The sequence below is a fragment of the Phacochoerus africanus genome, chromosome 3, assembly GCF_016906955.1.
Source record: "Phacochoerus africanus isolate WHEZ1 chromosome 3, ROS_Pafr_v1, whole genome shotgun sequence".
In the NCBI taxonomy this organism is placed as follows: Eukaryota; Metazoa; Chordata; class Mammalia; order Artiodactyla; family Suidae; genus Phacochoerus; species Phacochoerus africanus.
The window spans coordinates 24,194,970-24,217,115 of record NC_062546.1 but is presented as its reverse complement, the minus strand read 5'-3'; the positions used below and the strand labels follow the sequence as shown (position 1 = coordinate 24,217,115).

Genomic DNA, 22,146 nt, shown 5'->3' with positions numbered 1-22,146 from the left:
TTAGCCTGGGAACCTCCATGTGCCGCAAGTTTGGCCCTAAAAAGAAAAATGAAAACAACAACAACAAAAAACAGAGTTTTCCTAAACTTAGTCTACAAATTATGAATTTTGTATTAATATCGCTATAATGATAACTTAATACTATCAATAAAATAATGAAAAACATCGGTACTTATGTAATTATTTAGTTCTTAAAAACACTTTTTCATATTCTGCAAACAAGTAGCCAAGAAGATCCACTTTCTTGCTTTGTGGAATCTCTGTATCCTAAAATCCAAAGATTCTCAAACTTTGGTTTCTGGTAGCGTGGGGAAGAGAGAGAGGCCAGCACTGCAGTTTCTTCCAAAAGGTCTCTGGTAAGCAACTATAATGGAAAAAATAAAAATCATTTATGAAAAAAGAACAAAAGGTCTCTGGCACCTCATTTCTCGAAGACGCTTCACATGATGAATGCACTTCTCCACTGTGTAGTCCACTTCCTCCTCAGTAGTGAAACGGCCAATGCCAAACCTGAAAAAGACAGAGAGGAGCTCTGCATCAGACCTGTGACACTAGGGTAAATTCATTCAGTAAATACTCAATGAGGATCTACTCTACAAAAGACATGAAGAGAACACAGTCCTTCTCCTCTAGGGCAGAGTTTCTCCAAACATGGTCTGTGGACCACCTGAGAATCTTTTAAGAAGTTTCATATACCTCCAAACCTAGTGAATTAGAATCTCTGAGTGTGGCACTCAGACCTCTTTATCCTTCACAAACTTCCCAGGTGACAGCTCCAATTCAACCATTAGCCTGGGAACTTCTATGTGTCACCAAGTGTGGCCCTAATTTAAAAAAAAAAAAAAGAAGGGATAAGGGAAACCAGATTGAGGAAGACTCTAAGAGGAAAAGAATAACACAAAACAGGACACCTTTTTTTTTTTGTCTTGTCTTTTCAGGACCGCACCTGCGGCACATGGAGGTTTCCCAGGCTAGGGGGCCAGTCGGAGCTGTAGCCGCTGGCCTACACTATAGCCACAGCAATGCCAGATCCAAGCCCTGTCTGCCACCTACACCACAGCTCATGGCAACGCCGGATCCTTAACCCACTGAGCACGGCCGAGGATCAAACCCGCAACCCCATGGTTCCTAGTCAGACTCGTTTCCACTGCACCACAACGGGAACTCCAGGATGCCTTTCATAACTGCTGCAGCTCAAGTGACTGACCTGATAGAAGAATGAGCTAAATCCTCATCAGTGCCAATTGCTCGAAGGACATAAGAAGGTTCCAAGGATGCAGAGGTGCAGGCACTGAGGAAAAAGACAGAGTCTTGCTGAGTTCATCATCAAATATGCTTTGGGCTACAAACTCCCAGTCTTGCTCCTACCCCCAGGCCCCTGGAGTCATACCATGGAGACAAAAGAGGCATTATAATCTGATAGAGCCCAAGGGCTGGATGTTGCCTGCACTTTCTGGGATATGAACCTAGCTACTCTGGGCCCTGCAGAGGATAACCTCCTTGAGCAAAGATATTGCCAAAGCATGACAAGGTGTGATACCACACAAGGTGGGTCTGACAAGAGGCAGCAGAGGACCATGTGCTCACTCCCCTATGACCAAATACACCATCTGTAGCAGCCTAGAGAGCAGCTAAACTCTTGGCAGCCTCCAGAGCATCCTTGAATTCTGGAGGCTTATAACAGAACTACCAGAATAACACCAGAATAGATACATGCACCTCCCGGGACCACAAAAGACACAAAATTCTACCACGAGAAGTCCTTCTGGGTTGGCCAACTTTAGCTTGTGCCTAGCCAGCTAAAAATAGGTACTTACCAAGTGACTTCTACTCTGAACCAAGATCTATTTTGCCTGTCACCTCCACAATGGAAACTTACAGGCTAACTGGCCCTGCCACACTCTCTGTATCCAGTCCAACTCACCTCCCTGAGGATAAGGCGACATCCTTGAGTGCCATTAGCAGACTTTCCCCTTCGACATACGCAAAGGAGAGGTTGATACAGCCTGGAAGAAAGAAATACTATAAGAGGAATCTCATGGAGTTCCTGTTGTGGTGCAATGGGACTAGAGTCACTATGGGAATGCTAGGATGCATGTTCGATCCCTGGCTTGGCACAGTGAGTTAAGGATCCGGCATTGCCACAGCTGCAGCTTAGGTCTCGACTGCGGCTCGGATCTGATCCCTGGCCCAGGAACTCCATATGCCTTGGGGTGGTCAAAAAAGAGAGGGGAAGAGGAGTCTCAGAATCTCAGGCTCTTCCAGATGGAGACAGAAAGGGCACATCCATCCATACCTGGGTAATGGTGCTCAGGGTCTCCATTCATCACCACGTCTGGAAGGCTCTTCATGATCTTCTGTATCAGTCGCTCTGATAACTTTGAGATCCGCTTGTGGTCATACTGAGGAGCAGGCAAGGGAGGACTAAGCACTGTGACCATTAATAGCTCAGAAACACACAGGACGAGGAGCCCTTCCCCGTGCCCAGAAGTGACTGTGCATCCGACCCACCTATAGTCCTGTGTTACTAATGGAGACCACTATATGCCCAGCACTGAGCACAGCACCTTGTATGCAGAAGTGCTCAGTAACTGGACACATGGTTCTAATAACCCAGAATAAATGAACTGACAACTACTGAAAGGCCCTGGATTTTGGGGCCCATAACACCTCTCACAGAACAAGATGCTAGCAGCACTGGGACAAAAATGATATTCCTAAACCTCCTTTTCTGGCAAAAATCTGACTCAGTCATGCTAAAAGCCTCTAAATAGGAGACAGAGCACAGGGGAAGAATTTGCGGGAGGGAACTGCTTTCCCCATACCTCCATCTCTTGCTGTGCCACCTCACACGCAGCCCCCAGCCCCACCACCAAGGGTGTGGGGACTGTCCCAGACCGCATACCCCGCTCCTGCCCCCCTCCACTCTGCAGGGCCTCTACACGCACACGGGGCCGGCGGCGAATGTAGATAGCACCAACCCCTGGGGAAAGAAAGTTGTTACAAAAAAGAGAAAAGGGAAAATGCAGATGAAACAAAATATCACTTTTCCAAGGGGTTAAAATATTGTTTCAACTTTTCTGTAGGTATGAAATTTTTCAATGTAAAAAATATTGGAGGAAAAGAAGAAGTAGCAGCAAAAGCATAATAATTATCAAAACTAAAACTATTTAATATCAGGGAGTTCCCTAGTGGTCTAGTGGTTAGGATTTGGCACTTTCACCGCCACAGCTCAGGTTCAACCCCTGGTCTGGGAACTAAGATCCCACATCAAGCCACATAGAGCCACTACATGTCACAAACAAAAAATCTAAAAAAAAAAAAATTATTTAACAGCAGGAAGGTAACTATCAGGAGTAATGACCAAACTAGTTTAAAGTAGCTCCCTATGTATGTAAAAAATGACATCATGCAATGCAGTATTATCCATAATAGCAAAAAACTGGAAAAAAACTCATCATCAGGAGAATGGGCAAATAAATTATGGTACACTCATGACTGAAATACAAAGCAGGTGTATAAAAGAAAGAGGAAGCACCTTCTTTACTACCACTATAAAATCTCCAAGACAGGGAGCAGTGAAGGAAAAAAAAAAACCTATGGAGTTCCCGTCGTGGCTCAGTGGTTAATGAATCCGACTAGGAACCATGAGGTTGCTGGTTCGGTCCCTGGCCTCGCTCAGTGGGTTAAGGATCCAGCGTTGCCATGAGCTGTAGTGTAGGTCGAAGACACAGCTCAGATTCCTCGTTGCTCTGGCTCTGACATAGGCCGGTGGCTACAGATCCGATTAGACCCCTAGCCTGGGAACCTCCATATGCCGTGGGTATGGCCCTAGAAAAGACAAAAAAAAAAAAAATCACTCCAACATACACTGTTACAGAACTAGTTAAGTGTGAATGATATCTGTACTTCAAAGAGGAACAACAACAACAAAAAAGATGCACTGTTAGGTGAAGATGCAGCACAATGAATATAGCACACTGCTGTTTGAGTAAAAAGAGGAAGGGAGAAAGTATACATGTGCTTGTAAATGCATAGGCTAAATCTAGAAAAATCCTCAAGAAACAGCCCTTCTCCCCAGGGGGAACTACATATCTTAGAGACAGGAGTAAAAGACTTTCCATGGAGTTCCCGTTGTGGCGCAGTGGTTGACAAATCCGACTAGGAACCATGAGGTTGCGGGTTCGGTCCCTGCTCTTGCTCAGTGGGTTGATGATCCAGCGTTGCCGTGAGCTGTGGTGTGGGTTGCAGACGCCCTGGTGTAGGCTGGCGGCTACAGCTCCAATTGGACCCCTAGCCTGGGAACCTCCATATGCCGCGGGAGCGGCCCAAAAAATAACAAAAAAGACAAAAAAAAAAGGATTTTCCATAGCATACTTCTCTGTGGCTTTTGAATTTTGAACCATGCTACCTTGTCCAAAAAAAATAAAAACATTTCGAAGGAAGGTGCAGGTAGTTGAGAAAACTTTTTTTAATTTTTAAAAAAATTAAAATCTTGAGGAAAAAAGGGGGAGAAATCAGAATGGAAGTAAAAATTATCACAATCTCCCAGGGTCTACCAAAACTTAAAAATGTGTACAACTTGTATTGCAGCAACATGGATGGAACTAGAGAATCTCATACTGAGTGAAATGAGCCAGAAAGACAAAGACAAATACCATATGATATCACTTATAACTGGAATCTAATATCCAGCACAAATGAACACCTCCTCAGAAAAGAAAATCATGGACTTGGAGAAAAGACTTGTGGCTACCTGATGGGAGGGGCAGGGAGTGGGAGGGATCGGGAACTTGGGCTTATCAGACACAACTTAGAATAGATTAACAAGGAGATTCTGCTGAGTAGCATTGAGAACTTTGTCTAGATACTCATGTTGCAACAGAACAAAGGGTGGGGAAAAAAAATGTAATTGTAATATATACGTGTAAGGATAACTTGATCCCCTTGCTGTACAGTGGGAAAATTAAAAAAAAAAAAATGTGTACAACTTGTGAAACAGCAAATCCATTTACCGAAATTTCCTGTTAGGATATGACCATGAATGTACAGAGACATTCACTAAGTAGCCAAAGGTTTCAGAATAGAGCGAGCACTTGCTGAAGGTTATCTTCTCCCACACAGAATGACTATTGAGGCAGAGATTGCAGGTACTATAAGAACTAAGGGAACGGTTCCCAAATTTATCATGAAAGAACCTAGTTTCAAAATAATCTATAGGAGTTCTTGCTGTGGCACAGTAGATTAAGGATCTGGCATTGTCTGTGTAGCATAGGTTGCAGCTGCAGTTCAGATTTGATCCCTGGCCTGGGAACTTCCATGTGCTTCAGGTGTGTAAATAAATGAAATAATATATGTACCAAACTGCATTTACTAAGAATTAGTTCACTTCCCCATTAAAATAAAATCAAATTCAAATATCCTGCACTATATGAACCTCTGCATTTCCTAAGTTCAGAGAGCAAGTGCTCAGATACTACATATGGATAGTGAAGGATATCATACTATCTAAATCCATTTGGATACTGAGTTTGAAAAGCAAGAGTTTGGCTAGTGAAGGATATCTGTATACATTAAAGTGCTGATCACAGCTTCTGCTCAATATGACTTAGTTGGTTTTATCAAAACAGATTTATCTACAATAAATGCCAATAAAGGCAATGTTATAGTTAAAGATAGAAAGCCTGTTGGGCTTTTAAAAATGATAGCTCATTGGGGTGTGATGACTGTTGCACAAAATAAATAAATAAATACATAAATAAAATAGGGAAAAAAATGATAGCTCGCAAAAATGCTCCTAACGATCTCTGTGAGCCTTTAGAAGAAGTCATCTTACATACTTCCAGAAGCTACCACAGCTTTTCCCACAGGATGTACATGGAGATGACACGACCCACAGACACAGAAAGTGTACTGGCATAACCAACCACCACAGGTCCTCGCCCAGGAGTCAGAGGAGGAGCTATTTGGTTTTGACGGCTACCTCCATAAAAGAGAGGATAATAGTCTCTTCCCAAAGGAGGGCTGCAGAGGCAGAATTCCAGCTACAAAACATTCCTAGGGCAATAGGACCATAGGAAAGAGAGAGACATAAAAGGCCATACAATCTTCCCCTAAGGCTAAAGCAAGACCCATGGGAATGAAAGACTCAAAGAATATTGCCCTCGGAGTTCTCTGGTGGTGCAATGGGTTAAGGATTGGGCATTGTCACTGCTGTGGTTCAGGTTCGACCCCTGGCCCAGGAACTTGCACATGCCACAGGTGCAGCAAAAAAAATAAAAATAAAAAAGAAAGAAAGAATATTGCTATGCATATCACAATGGGGCAGACAAGAACACTGGACTTATCTAGCTAAGTCAGTATGACAAACCCCTTGTTCCTCAACCAATTTAACATCTACATGCTAAGGATTTTCTAAAGAGACCAGTTAAGAACCATCTGCTATACAGTAACTGCTAGAATGTACAAATAGGCTAACAACACTTACATTCCTCAGGGAACTCTGAACGTACAACTCCCTGAGAGGAATGATAGTCCTAAATGAGTCCCAGGAACACCTGTCAAAGGGTTTGCTGGGAGATCCAGAGGAAGAACTCTAGAAGGGACGGGTACCTTTAGGACCATAGATTTTGTGACCACTGATGCTCATAAGGTCGATTTTCATGTCATTGACATCGAGAGGGATTTTTCCAACAGCCTGGGCTGCATCGGTATGGAAATATACCTTTCTGGAACTGCAAATCCGCCCTGAGAAAACAAGGAGAAGAACCAGAGCACAGAATTAGGAAGTGACCTGGTAGTGGTTCCACAATGTACCATTAATTCTAAGGTAAAATTATATCTAGCATTGGACTCTAGCCATATAATAAACCATTTCTCTCTCCTTCCCTTTCTCTCCTTTTGCTTTTGTCTCTCATTCTCAGTTCTAGTGTCCTAGACTGGAATAAATAATGGCAAGAGCAAAGCACCAAACCAAAACACCCCTGATATTCTGATTCATAAGACTCTTCACACATCATTAACATTGGCCTTTCAAAAATATCAGATTAAGTATTAGATCCTTTTTGATCTAAAAGAAATGAATTTTAACAGATATATTTGCTTATGTACTTAAGAGGTTACAGGGTGAGTGTCTCTGACTCTAAGTGAGCATAAAGTGATGTTTTAAAATGAAAAAGGTGAGGAGTTCCTGCTGTGGCAACAGTGGATTAAGAATCCGCCTGCAGGAGAATCTGCCTGTAGGTAATGAACCAGACTAGTATCCATGAGGACAAGGGTTCCATCTCTGCCCTTGCTCAGTGGGTTAAGGATCTGGCATTGTCATGAGCTGTGGTGCAGGTCTCACATGTGGCTCGGATCTGGCTTGTCATGAGCCGTGGTACAGGTCTCACATGTGGCTCGGATCTGGCATTGCTATTGCTATGGCATAGGCCAACAACTTACAGCTCCGATTCGATCCCTAGACTGGAAACTTCCATATGCCTTGGGTGTGGCCCTAAAAAAGAGACCAAAAAAAAAAAAAAAGAATCCCCCTGCAGCATCTCGAGTTGCTGTAGAAGCGCAGGTTCAATTCCCAGCTGGCACATTGGGTTAAGGATCTGGTGGTGTTGAAGCTGTGGCTCAGATTCAGTCCCTGGCCTGGGAACTTCCATATGCTGTGGGTGCAACAACAACAACAACAAATTAATAAAATAAAATGAAAAAAGTGAAAGAGGAGGAGGAAAAAAAGGTGGAGGTTTTAAAATTTTTTTTCTTTTTTGGCTGCTCTGTGGCATATCGAGATCCCAGGCCAGGGATAAGATCTGGGCGACAGTTGCAACCTAAACTGCCACTGTGACAGTGCCAGATTGCCAGATCCTTAACCCACTATGCAGGGCTGGGGAACAAACCTGAGTCCCAGTGTTCCCAAGAGGCCGCTGATCCTGTTGCACCACAGCAGGAACTCTGTGGAGATTTTGTTTTCAGTACTAACCACAGTAAAATGAAAACAACATAAAGGATACTAGACTTAGATTCAAATGCCAGCCATGCCATTTACAATATATCCTTGAACAAGGGACTGGAGTTCTCTTTCCCTTGATTTCCTTACTGCAATCTATAAAGTGTTACAGCTCATAGTCCAGTCCTGCCCCTCACATGGATCCCAGTGGTGAGCAAGCATCAGCGTTTACCTGCAACACTCACCTATTTCTGCGATGGGCTGCTTCACTCCAATCTCATTGTTCACAGTCATGACCGAGACCAGGCTGGTATCTGGCCGGATGGCAGCCTCTAGGTCCTAAGAATATTGGGAACAAGGACGATATACAGTATGAACAAAGTACTCCCTAACGCAGAATGTAGTCAAGCTTAGTCTTGAAAAGGGGCCTTTCACTACACAACTTCAGAGTGGGTACAATTAAAATAGTGACAACACAAAATGCCTGCTAGGATGCAAAGAAACCGGATCATTCATATACTGCTGGTGAGAATGCAAAATGGTACAACCACACTGGAAAACAGTTTGGCAGATTTTGTTTCATATAAAACTAAACATGGAATCACCATATGACCCAGTAATTGCACTCTTAGGCATTTAGCACAGGGAAATGTAAGATATTGGGTTGTGGTATTGTGCTATACTTTCGCAAGATATTATCATTAAGGGAAACTGGATAAAGGGTACGTAAGATCTCTCTATATTATTTCTTACAGCTGCATGAGAATCTATAACTATTTAAAAAGTAAAAGTTTAGTCAAAAAAAAAAAAGAGGGAGTTCCTGTCATGGCGCAGTGGTTAACGAATCCGACTAGGAACCATGGGTTGCGGGTTCGGTCCCTGCCCTTGCTCAGTGGGTTAACGATCCAGCGTTGCCGTGAGCTGTGGTGTAGGCTGCAGATGTGGTTCGGATCCCGCGTTGCTGTGGGTCTGGCGTAGGCCGGTGGTTACAGCTCCGATTGGACCCCTGGCCTGGGAACCTCCATATGCTGCAGGAGCGGCCCAAGAAATAGCAAAAAAAGACAAAAAAAAAAAAGAGGGGGAAACCCTTCCTAGGCAAGGTTGTCAAAGCAAGCAGCAAAGAACAAAGTAAGCAGTGAAAAAAAAGGTTACTACACCGAGGTAGGGACCACATCTGACTCAAACATTTACCTTAAAGAAACTTACTAGTCAGTCACACATCTGTTATGCTTTCCCTGACACTGGTCTAATGTAGGTTCTCAATGCTATGTTTCTTTCAAACTTCTTTACAGCATATATCCCAATTGGTAATTATTTCATTTATATGTTTGTTTACATATTAACCATGCCCTTCACTAGAATGTACACTCCCTGAAGGCAGGGATTAGGCTTGTGTTGTTCACCTCTCTATCCCCAGTGCCCAGCACGATAACACAATAAATACTACAAAGTAAAAGAAAGGCACAAAGTATTACGAGGAACAAAAATACAGAAAATACGTGCTGCTAGCAGTCCTAGAACTAGGCTTCACTTAGCCTAGTAAAGAGACAGACATATGTATACAATAGAGCAGAGAAGTAAAAAGTCATTAAGTAATTGTATAAAATAAGCTTAAAGGGGAGTTCACCTTGTGGCTCAGTGGAAATGAACCTGACTAGTATCCATGAGGACGCAGGTTTGATCCCTGGCCTTGTTCAGTGGGTTAAGGATCCAATGTTGCCAAGAGCTGTAGTATAGGTCACAGACGCAGCTCAGACCTGGCATTGCTGTGGCTGTGGTGTAGGTCAGTAGCTACAGCTCCAACTGGACCCCTAGCCTGGAAACCTCCATATGCCATGGGAGAGGCCCTAAAAAGACAATAAATAAATAAATAAATTAGAGAGAGAAGATTAAGGCAAGTCTGGAAAAAAGAATAGATCAAAGGTGAGGATAAATTTGAAGATTGGGCCAAAACACCACTGGTTAGGGCACGTTAGGGAGCTGTGAAGGCAGTATGGCTAAAATGGAAGGTTTTATGAAGAGGCACAAAGGTTAAGAAGACGGAAACAGATCTATTTCAGTCTACAACCAACACATGTATTCTGAGACCAGTACAACCCCGATATCAAAGTCAGACAAATATATCACAGGAAAACCACAGATCCATATCACTAATGAATACAGATGCAAAAATCCTTAACCAAATACTAGCAAACCAAATCCAGCAACATATAGGATCACAAAGGATCACACATTGTGACCAAGTAGGATTTTTTTTTTTTTTTTCATTTTTGGCCATCCCACAGCATATGGAGTTCCCAGGCCAGGGATCAGATCTGGGCTGCAACAGCAACCTAAGCCACAGCAGCAGCAATGCCAGATCCTTAACCCACTGTTCTGGGCCAGGAATTGAACCTGTGTCACAGAGCTCCCAAGATGCTGCTGATCCCGCTGTGCCACAAGTAGGATTTACCAAGTAGAATTTAATCCAGGAATACAAGTTCAACAAACAAAAAAATCAGTGTATATAACATATTAACAGAATAGAGAGCAAAACCACACGATCACCTCAATAGACACACAAAAAACCACTGATAAAATCCAATACCCATTCATGTTTAAAAAAAAATAATTTAACAAACTAGGAAAACTTCTTCAACCTGATAAAGGACACTGATGTAAGAACAGCCTTGAAAAATCTATAGCTAAGGGAGTTCCCATCGTGGTGCAGTGGAAACGAATCCGACTAGGAACCATGAGGTTTCGGGTTTGATCCCTGGCCTTGCTCAGTGGGTTAAGGATCCAGCATTGCCATGAGCTGTGTTGTAGCTCAAAGACTCGACTTGGATCCTGCATTGCTGTGGCTGTGGCATAGGCCAGCAGCTATAGCTTCAATTTGACCCCTAGCCTGGGAACCTCCATATGTCACAGGTACAGCCCTAAAAAGCAAAAGCAAAAAAAAAAAAAAAAAAAAATCCACAGCTAACATCATACTTAATGGCAAAAGCTTTCATCTAAGATCAGGAACAAAACAAGGGTTATCTGCTCTCACCACTTTCATTCAACTTTGTACTAGAAGTTCTTCCCAGGACAACTGGGCAAGAAAGAAAAATAACAGGCCTCCAGGCTGGAAAGGAAATAATAGTAAAACGATCTCTATGACAGGGTTCTGTTTATAAACTATATCTTAGAATTTGTCCAGGGTATCCAAAATCTGGTGGACATGATGCTTGGACCCACTACTCAAAATGAACATATAAAGATACGGGCCAAAATGGAAAATAATCTTCACAAAAACTACACTTCTTTCAGAGGATAAGAAATATCAGCAGAGAAGTTCCCAGCATGGCTCAACGGTTAACGAACCAACTAGTATCCATGAGGACGTGGGTTCGATCACTGGCCTTGCTCAGTGGATTAAGGATCCAGCGTTGCCACAAGCGGTGGTGTAGATCAAAAATGCAGCTCAAGGGGCTCTTCTCCCCCGTCCCAGTAACCCTGGGAGCTATCTGCTTTCCTTTAATAAAAACATTGCGGAGTTCCCGTCGTGGCGCAGTGGTTAACGAATCCGACTAGGAACCATGAGGTTGCGGGTTCGGTCCCTGCCCTTGCTCAGTGGGTTAACGATCCGGCGTTGCCGTGAGCTGTGGTGTAGGTTGCAGACGAGGCTCGGATCCTGCGTTGCTGTGGCTCTGGCATAGGCTGGAGGTTACAGCTCCGATTCAACCCCTAGCCTGGGAACCTCCATATGCCGCGGGAGCGGCCCAAGAAATAGCAAAAAGACAAAAATAAAAAAATAAATAAAAATAAAAAAAACTTTGCTTGTTTGCTGCCTGTGTGTTCACGGAGTTCTTCGACCGCTGTGAACAAGAATCTGGATTCTGGTACTATCTTTCCGGCATCATCCTTTTGGGGGCTCATCGGGGATCCGATTCAATACATCTGCACTCACAAGGTAAGTGGCAGCACGCTTGCACTTTCTACTTCTTTTCAGTTTCATCTGACTCTGAAAGGAGGGTGACTGTGTGAACGAGTTTATGGCCGGCCAGAGATGGATGAATTACAAGGCAAACTTTCTTTCCCATTCCCCCTCTCTCTATGCACTATAGCCTTTATAAAATATTTGGGAAATCACAGTTACCATATTCCTGAAGGTCAGCAATTGTTAAAAGGCATGTAAAAAACAAAATGTGGAGTTCCCGTCGTGGCGCAGTGGTTAATGAATCCGACTAGGAACCATGAAGTTGCGGGTTCGGTCCCTGCCCTTGCTCAGTGGGTTAACGATCCGGCGTTGCCGTGAGCTGTGGTGTAGGTTGCAGACGTGGCTCGGATCCTGCGTTGCTGTGGCTCTGGCGTAGGCCAGCGGCTACAGCTCCGATTGGACCCCTAGCCTGGGAATCTCCATATGCCGCGGGAGCGGCCCAAGAAATAGCAACAGCAACAACAACAACAACTACATCAACAAAAGACAAAAAAGACAAAAAAAATGTTGTTTTTGTGAATTTTAAAGGGTGATAAAGGGCTTAAAATAACTTCTCAGGGCAGCGTGAAGCATTGTGATAACCTCTGAGTGCTGTATTAGTGATTGTGCAGCCTGATTTGCTTGAGCTTCAGGTTCGAGTTTGTGGCTCGATGGCCTTAGTGGCTACGGAGTCCGAGTGGGTCCTAACCTGCAGTTCCGCGGGGACCTCATATGGCTTATGGCTGTAGCGGACTCTGAGGGTTCTCTTTCCTCCCTGTGAGTTCAATCCAGGTTTGGGGCTTATATGAAGCAGCCAACTGCTAAGAGGCACCTGAACTCCCGAGAGAGGGACAGTCAGGTGGACATCTAGATGGCCACCTTCTGAGAAGGGGGCACCCTCCCTTGTTTTGTCTGCACACCCCGCACAGAGCAGGCACACAGGGTGGGACCTAACCCAGAAATCCAGGCAAAGACTTCAAAAGGATTTTCTGGAGATTATGGTGTAAAACTAATCTGATCCTTTATCATTTCCTTTGTTATTACCTCAAATAGAGCTGCAGGGGGCTGGGAGGGGCAAGGAAACAAACCTCTAGATGTTAAGACCACCCTGAGTTGTTACCATGCCTATGGGGGGGAAGTAGTTAATAACTGGCATTCATCCAACCTAGGCCAAGTGTTTAGCCTCAGAGCCTGGGCAAAGTCAGCTTTGCTTTTTGTTATTTACTTTCACCCTGATTAGAGAAGTCGACAGCTGGTTTATCCAATCTACTTGTTAATTGTGGCTTAGGAACTTTCCTGATATTAATAGAGAGGGATGTCATCCTGTATGCCTGAGTTTTCTTCACCTCTGTCCAGAGACAGGCAATGGACAGGGACGACGGGAAGAGAGGCTACGCTGGTAAAGAGAGGCTGTGCTGGTAAAGAGTCAGACTGAGGTCAGATGGGACATTTGAGCACTAATGTCTAGTCGCTCCTAGGAGGGGGGATGCCCTCACATAGCTGAGAAAGGACAGTAGGCGCTGGATGCTGGTCTTTTCTCTCTTTCGGATGGGAGCCACATCCTCGAGCCTGGTGCATGGCTCAATGGCAACTCCCCTGACATGTGCCTTGAAGAACTGGAAAAAGTTTGACCCTGAGACTCTGAAAAAGAAATGTTTAATTTTCTTTTGCACAAAAGCCTGGCCACTATATAACCTGTCAAATGACAGCGATGGCCATCTGAAGGCTCTCTAGATTATAATACTATTCTCCAATTAGACCTATTTTGCAGACGAGAAGGGATATGATCAGAGGTGTCTTATGTTCAAATCATCTTTACAATGAGGGAAGACACTGCACTGAGGAAGGCTTGTGGACTTCCTCAGTACATTATGCCAACTCCCTCCGGACCCAGGTGCCCACCATATCCTCACCCAACTGGGTCAGGCCCTCCAGAAATTAACCAGACTTCTCCAATGCTGCCCAAGGCTCCTCCTCTTCCCCCTCCAGTGCCAAAGTTATATCCCTCTTTACTCCTTTTACAAGAAGTAGCAAACGGAGAATGGGGACCAATACGGGTCCACACACCTTTTTCACTTCAGGACTTAAGGCAAATGAAAACAGATTTGGGAAAATTTGCTGACAACCCAGATAGATATACTGAAGTCTTTCAGGGTCTCAGGCATTTCTCTGAGTTAGCCTGGAAGGACATCATGTTATTACTAAAACAGACACTGACTATAAGAAAAAAAATAATAAAGTCTTAAAAAATGCTCAAAGCTGGGGGAGATGAATGGTATGCTGTAAATGCCAGAGGCACATCAGGAGAGGTACCAACAAGATTCCCCACAGGATGTCAGGCAGTTCTTATGAGCGATCCCAATTGGTCTGCCAATGAGGGGGATAACAACAATTGGCATAGAAATCATTTTATTACTTGTATAGTTGAGGAATTAAAAGCCTCACAAGTAAAGCCCGTTAACTACTCCAAACTATTGGAGGTTTGTCAAGGGGAACAAGAAAGTCCATCGGTTTTCTTAGAAAAACTCAGAGAGGCACTGAAAAAAACATACACCAATGGACCCAGAATCAATGGAGGGCCAAATAATTCTAAAGACGAATTTATAACTCAATCAGCACCAGACATGCAGAGAAAGCTCCAAAAATTGGCTTTTGCCCTGATCAGGACCTAGAGCTCCTCCTTAGAGTAGCAACTCAAGTATATTATAATTGGGACCAGGAAGAATGAAAGGAGAACAAGAGGGGAGACAGAGAAAAGGCTGAGGCTCTAGTTATGGCACTACAGGGAGTCAACCTGGGAGCTTCCAAGGCGAGAGGACTAGGACAGAGACCTAAGCCCAGAGCCTGTTTCCTCTGTGGAAAAGAGGGACACTTCAAATGGGAATGCCCCAAGGCTCAGACCACAGCACCTAGGCTGTGTCCCATATGTCAGGGAGATCACTGGAAGAGGGACTGCCCCAAAGATGAAGGCCCCTGGGTAGACCCCTTGCACCCAGGATCAAGACTGATGGGACCCAGGGCTTTCCATATTGGCTCCTGTCCTCATCACCACTCAGGAACCTTGGATAACTCTAAATGTAGGAAAACAGCCTATCAACTTCCTCTTGGATATGGGAGCCGCCTTTTCAGTGCTCCTCTCCAACCCTGAGTCCCCCTCAAATAAATCTGTCACTCTTCGTGGTATTTCTGGCAAGCCTGTTACAACATTTTTTACACAACCTTTGAGTTGTGACTAGGAGTCCATTTTCTTCTCTCATGCTTTTCTGATTGTTCCAGAGAGCCCAACTCCTCATTTAGGAGGAGATATTTTGTCAAAGGTTAAAGCCTCAATTCACATGACAAAGGAGCCTAATCAAGGTTTATGCCTGCCTTTGATGGAAGCAGTACCCTCTGAGGCACGACAGGGATTTACAGGGATTTATCCCAATCATAAAAAACCTAAAGAAACAGGGATTACTAATTGAATGTAACAGCCCCTGTGACACCCCTATATTGGGAGTACAAAAGCCTAATGGGGATTGGCGCCTAGTTAAGACCTCCATCTAATAAATGAGGCAGTGGTCCCATTACATCCAGTGGTGCCCAACCCCTACACTCTCCTCTGACAAATTCCAGAAACAGCAGCCTGGTTTATGGCATTAGATTTAAAAGATGCCTTTTTTCCTGCATTCCCTTGACTAAGGCTTCGCATATATAAATTCTCAAAATATGGAAGGGATCTAACTGGCCAGAATTAATTTTAGGTTCACATAAAATATTTTAGGGAAATATTCAGTATTAAATTAATAACATTAGAATTGAAGTTTGTTGACCTAATTAACAGACATGTTACAGTTATCAACATTAAGTATAATACCTTATTGTATCTAGGTTTAATAAAAGTCAAACGAGACACTGAGACATCAGTTATTAAATAGAAACTAAAGGTATTTAGGACAATTAATCAGTATGTTTAGTGCCACCCTAAGATGTTCTCTGTAAGAAAAACACGTGTTTTTAGAAATTATAAAAGACAGTCCGTGGTTGCTTTAGAAAAGTAAAAATGTGTCTGCTTTCAATAAAGAAGGAATGAGGAATGGAATTGCATTTTATTAAGGCAAATAAAGATTGTCTTTAGCTGACTGCTCTGGCTGGAAAATAAGGGACAGACTAATACGGATACAGAAAGTGATACAAGGTGTGTGGGAAGTGGACATTGAGAAGAGAATTTTGTGCATGCTGGGGACTAAGTTTAGAATAAATTTAATTGAGTAAATTAACCTTAAAAGTAAGATGCTGCCATAAATCATACTCCTCACAAGGACAGGTTACTTGTGCTACCATAAAATCTAAATGTTGTCTATAAAAAAAAAAATGTCGTCTGTATCCTGATTATTAACAGAATGTGTCTGATTCCCTGCAGCTTTTGGAGTAGCCCTCTGGAATTGGTTGATCTCCTCCTCCTGGGGAAAATATTTCCTCACCATAGTCATCACTGTGATCTTAATCCTCTTATTCAAACCCTGTATAATTAATTTTATTTCTCATTTCATTACATCCCGATTAGAAGCTATCAAACTTCAAGTGGTGATGGAAGGGGTACCCAGTGTAATGTATCGAAGCCCACGTGACTATCCCATGAGTGGAGACCTAACTGCTTTCCCCTAACAACACCCCTTTTCAGCAGGAACCAGTCGGAGCGGTCGTAGCCGTGCCCCCCACAACCCCCTGGCAGTTAAAGTCTCCAACTCTAGAGGGGGATTGAGGCAGAATATTAACTCAAGTAGTCCATGTAGGAGCATGGGCTTCAATGCATTATTTGATATGGCCATTGATTAACATTAGTGGCTTAAAGTCTCTAGGGAGTAACATCCCCACAGGCCTTGTTTACTATAGGGAGTGTATCTACACCCACATGCACATTAATCCCTAATCCCCTGTGACTCAGTTTATGGGAAGAAAAGGGCAAGGAAACTGTGAGACTTATGGGGCATTTCCACCCCTAGGACCCTACTGGACAAGGACTGGTAGAGGTAACTGAGCAAAGCCAATGGGAGAAGACCACATCTCTCTAGATCCCCCCAACTTTAAGGAATAAAAACCCCTATAGGACAATTGAGAAAAGGGGCTCTTCTCCCCTCTCCCAGTAACTCTGGGAGCTGCTTTCCTTTAATAAAAACTTTGCTTGCTTGCACAAAAAAAAAAAAAAAATGCAGCTCAGATCCCATGTTACTGTGGCTGTGGCATGAGCCGGCGGCTACAACTCCAATTGGACCCCTAGTCGGAAACCTCTTTATGCTGCAGGTGCAGCCCTAAAAGGACAAAAAAAAAAAAAAAAAAAAAAAAAGAAAGAAAGAAAGAAAGAAAAATCAGCAAGGAGAGAAGGCCAGAGCTTTCCCATGGTGAGTGTGAGTCTCTGGCACCCTGCACACATGCCCCAGGGCTCTCACACTGACCAGGAAGCTCTGACGAAGCTGAGAAACAAATCCTCCAGAGAAAAGCAAGATGGTATACACTTAAGCGGACATAATCTTGATTTCACTGCAAGGCCTATTTCTCTAGATCTAAACCCCACCCTCACCATTACATCTAGTCCTTCAAGCTCCAGCTGAGGCTAAAGAGATAGATTTACAAGCTGAAGCCGAGTTCCTCCTATTTTGTCTCTCTTACCTTCAGGTCGATGATCCCACTCTTCTTCACTGGGAGGTAGGTGACCTGAAAGCCCTCAGCTTCCAGTGAACGGCAGGAGTCTAAAACACATTTGTGTTCTGTCTGCGTGGTGATCAAGTGCTTTTTCCGTGACCTATAGAACCTGGCCACCCCCTAGAAATTGGTGGTGGTGGAAGGAAAAAGAATATACTCAGAGAGATGGCCATGACTTCCATCCCTGTTGCACTAAGTAAGTGGATGAGGGGAGAATGCTCCAAGAACAACTCTGACACCAACTGCATGTCCTACAATTCAGTTTAATTTTGACACTAACTATCCCCAATTGGTGCAAATCTCACAGGTTAAGAGCCTTAGTGCCACAAAGCTGCCTCCATTTTAGATGCCAGCTTCAAAGCTCAGGAGTCACCAGCCATCCACCCATATTTCCCCAGCTTCCCACAAATATAAGGCTTCCCACAGCTCCTGAGGTTCAATAATTCTCTATGACTCATAGAACTCACTAAAAAAAATACTTACTATTATAGATTTATTATGAAGGACACAACTCAGGAACAGCCAAATGGAAGAAATGCATAGGGTGAGGCCTGGGGCCCCATGGGCACAGAGCTTCCATGCCTTCTCCCTGTGAATCCAAGCATGTTACCTTCCAGCACATGCATGAGTTCAACAACCTGGAAGCTCCACTGAGTCTCGTTTCCCAGAGTTTTTATGGGGTTTTGTTTTGTTTTTTTGGTTAAGCCCTTGGCATGAGGAAGTTCCCAGCCAAGGATCGAACCTACCCCACAGCAGTAACTAGAGCCACAGCAGTGCCTACACCAGATCCTTAACATGCTGAGCCACCAGGGAACTCCTATGGGAGTTTCTTTACACAGACATAGCTGATTAAATCATTGGCCATAGGACTGGACTCCATCTCCAGCACTCTCTCCTCCTCAGACAAAAGTAACAACACGCTAATCATATTCTTGGTCTTTCTGGAGTGGCCAGCTCATCTCTTGAAACTATCTAAGGGCCCACCATGAGTCTTTTCATCACCAGAACTCAGGAATGGTCCAATGGGGATTGTTATGAATAATAAAAGACATTCCATCAATCAGATCACTCCAAGGGTTTTTGAAGCCCTGTGCCAGGAACCAACAACAAGAACCAAACATATTTTTTATTACACCCCAGGTGGAAAATTGAACCATTCCTATCATTGCATCCCAGGAAAAATCTGAGGCCAGGGAATGAACCCACAAACTCATGATTCCTAGTTGGATTCGTGAACCACTGAGCACGACAGGAACTCCCAGATACCCATTTATAAAGATGTCTTACAACCTGTATTCAGAAACTTTACCATGATTCCTCTTTGGGGAATTCACTTTAGGAAAATATTTCAGAGAGTTCCTACTGTGGCTCAGTGGTAACCAACCCTACTGGTATCCATGAGGATGTGGTTCGATCCCTGGCCTAGCTCAGTGGGTGAACGGATCCGGCATTGCTATGAGCTGTGGTGAAGGTTGCAGATACAACTCAGATCTGGTGTGGCTATGCCTATGACTTCGGCTGCCAGCTGCAGCTCTGATTCAACCGTAGCCTGAGAACTTCCATATGCTGCAGATTCAGCCTTAAAAGACAAAAAAAAAAAAAAAAAAAATTCAAAGGATAGATGAAGCCATTAAGACAAAATATGCTTGGAGTTCCTGCCATGGTGCAGCAGAAACAAATCTGACTAGGGATCATGAGGTTTCAGGTTCAATCCCTTGCCTTGCTCAGTGGGTTAAGGATCCGGCATTGCTGTGGCTATGGTATAGGCCAGCAGCTGTAGCTTCAATCAGACCCCTAGCCTGGGAACCTCCATATGCCACAGGTGCGCCCTAAAAATACAAAAAAAAAAAAAAAGACGCAATATGCTTTCGTTATATTTACAATCCTTAAAAATTGGAAAAATTAAACACATACAATCATAGAGAAATGATTGCGATAACACAACTCCATGAAAAAGAATGCAGTTATAGGAGTTCCCGTCATGGCACAGTGGAAACAGATCTGACTAGAAACCATGAGGTTGCGGGTTCGATCCCTGGCCTCACTCAGTGGGTTAAGGATCTGGCAGTGCTGTGGCTGTGGCGCAGGTTGGCAGCTACAGCTTGGATTAGACCCCTAGCCTGGGAACCTCCATATGCCATGGTTGTGGCCCTAAAAAAAGGACAAAAGCCAAAAAAAAAAAAAAAGAAAGAATTCAGTTATTCAGTTATACTTAAAAACTATGGAGTTTTAGATACAAAACATTCCATTTGGAGTAGATAAGTAAAGCGATCCTACTGTATAGCACAGGGAACTTTTTATCTGGTCACTTGTGATGGAACATGATGGAGGATAATGTGAGAAAAAGAATGTGTGTGTGTGTATATATATATATATATATATATATATGTATGTATGACAGTCACTTTGCTGTATAGCAGAAGTTGATATAACACTGTAAATCAACTATAATAGAAAAAATAAAAATCTTAAAAAAAAAAGTTATGGTGTTTGGAGTTCCCACTGTGGCACAACAGGATCAGTAGCATCTTGGGAGTCCTGGGACACAAGTTTGATCCCTGACGTCACAAAGTAGGTTAGGGATCTTGCCATACCTGTGGCTTGGATCTGATACCTGATCCAAGAACTCTGTATGTCACAGGGTGACAAAAAAAAAAAATGCAGTTTGAAGTGGAAAAGCATAGATATGTTATTAATGGCTACAGAAGAATAAATCTGGCAGGCTACAGTATGTGAAAATATTAAAAGCAAATTCCTATGTACATATAAGTCGTTTTCCAGAACAATATTAAACAGAATCAGTTCAGAATTAACTGCAAAGCAGGGCTCAAAGTCAAAATAGGGGAGGAAGATGGAGAAGATTTACATTTTATTTTAAACCTTTCTATAGAGTTAAAAAAAAAAACAAAAACCTCAGAGTTCCCATTGTGGCTCAGCAGGTTATGCACTAAACTAGTATCTATGAGGATGCAGGTTCAATTCCTGACCTCACTCAGCAGATTAGGGATCCAGCATTGCCATGAGCTATGGTGAAGGTCACAGACAAGGCTCAGATTCCGAGTTGCTGTGGCTGTGGCACAGGCTGACAGCTGCAACTCCGACTCAACCCCTAGCCTGGGAACTTCATTGTGCCGGAGGTATGGCCCTAAAAAGCAAAAAAATAGAGTTCCCATCATGGCACAGTGGTTAATGAATCTGACTAGGAACCATGAGGTTGCGGGTTTGATTCCTGGCTTTGCTCAGTGGGTTAAGGATCTGGCGTTGCTCTGAGCTGTGGTGTAGGTTGCAGACACAGTTCAGGTCCCACATTGCTGTGGCTCTGGCATAGGCCGGTGGCTGCGGCTCCGATTAGACCCCTAGCCTGGGAATCTTCATATGCCGCGGGAGCAGGCCCAGAAAAAGGCAAAAAGACTAAATAAATAAATAAAAATAAAAAGCAAAAAAATAAAAACAAAACAAAAACGAATAAACAAAAAACGAAGACTATGTTCTTAAGGATAAGGGACATAAAAATGAAAACATTTAAAGTTCCCTCTCCCAACTTCTCAGTTACCCACAGTATTGACTCCTCTAACAGAAAACAGATTATTTACTCTACCCATCCAGGAGACTAAGGGGAAAACTGCCACAACTGCTCTTAGCAATCCTTGACATCCAGGTTTGGGAATCTGTGGATACTTTCAAAGCAAACATTTTCAAATTTTTGAAAATGCATCCCATTCCAGAAATAACCATCATCTTTGGGGGGACCTCCTCCCTAACTGTCATCTCTACAGTCTGAAGAAAGGATGTCTCCCTGCTGGATTGGGCAAAGTGTTGACGACTCTGGAAACCAGGCCAGTGTAGGCCTCCTACACTCAGTTCCAGGTCAGAAAAACCAATATTGGCCACACAATTGAGAGACAATGGTGAGAAGGGGTAGAGCCAGAGTTGAACCTACAGCATCCCACAATTTATCAGAGCCTTGGTATTTACACATGTGACCCTAGCAACCAGGCCCAGTCCAAAGTAATTATGTTCATGAAACATCGACATGACTACTCAGAGTGGAATTTTACTTTTGTTAGTACCGATGATCTATATATCCAAGGACAGAGTGACTAATCTCAAACTGAAAAATCAAGCAAATGCCTGAAGAAGTCACCATAGCAAAGAGTATTTCAAAATGGGGACATCTAATGGAACAGGAGGAACTTGCTGCAAACTGATCTCATCAAAAAGAAAGCGAAGGCTGAGAGGAAGGCAGCCCTGAAATCACAGATATAAAGGTGAAGTTGGTAACAAGTAGCAGAGAAACATGCCCAATTACAAGTGTTTTCTCAACTTCATTGTGATCAAAAGGATGGGGAAAGTTGAGTCTCTGAAGTAGCTATAGTCCAAAACACCAACTGGTTAGTGGTCCAAGAGCTAGCTCCTTTCGTATCCAACTACCTCACTGAAATCAACAGAAGCAAAGAATTAAGATAGAGTAGACTGCAAAGGGTTGAAGGAAGTAACAAGTCCGAAAGAGTGTTTGTCTGTCTCTCCTCCCAATAGGGTTAAAGTGGGTGTCTGGGAAATATATATATGAGCCTAAACAATGTCA

At 43.4% G+C, this 22,146-nt stretch overlaps 1 protein-coding gene across 3 annotated transcripts in view; it reads right to left on the bottom strand.

Moving 5' to 3' along the window:
- NFS1 (NFS1 cysteine desulfurase) overlaps window positions 1–22,146 on the bottom strand; it is a 29,423-nt gene that overhangs the window by 3,885 nt on the left and 3,392 nt on the right. For 2 of the 3 annotated variants that reach the window (XM_047771206.1, XM_047771207.1), the window contains 8 exons: window positions 17,529–17,681; window positions 8,185–8,278; window positions 6,613–6,747; window positions 2,826–2,983; window positions 2,297–2,402; window positions 1,925–2,006; window positions 1,208–1,291; window positions 421–510 (listed from right to left, as the gene is read on the bottom strand). In XM_047771206.1, the coding sequence (XP_047627162.1) occupies window positions 421–510; window positions 1,208–1,291; window positions 1,925–2,006; window positions 2,297–2,402; window positions 2,826–2,983; window positions 6,613–6,747; window positions 8,185–8,278; window positions 17,529–17,681 (902 nt within the window). The remainder of the gene's footprint in view (window positions 1–420; window positions 511–1,207; window positions 1,292–1,924; window positions 2,007–2,296; window positions 2,403–2,825; window positions 2,984–6,612; window positions 6,748–8,184; window positions 8,279–17,528; window positions 17,682–22,146) is intronic. The other variant, XM_047771208.1, reaches the window with a different exon arrangement.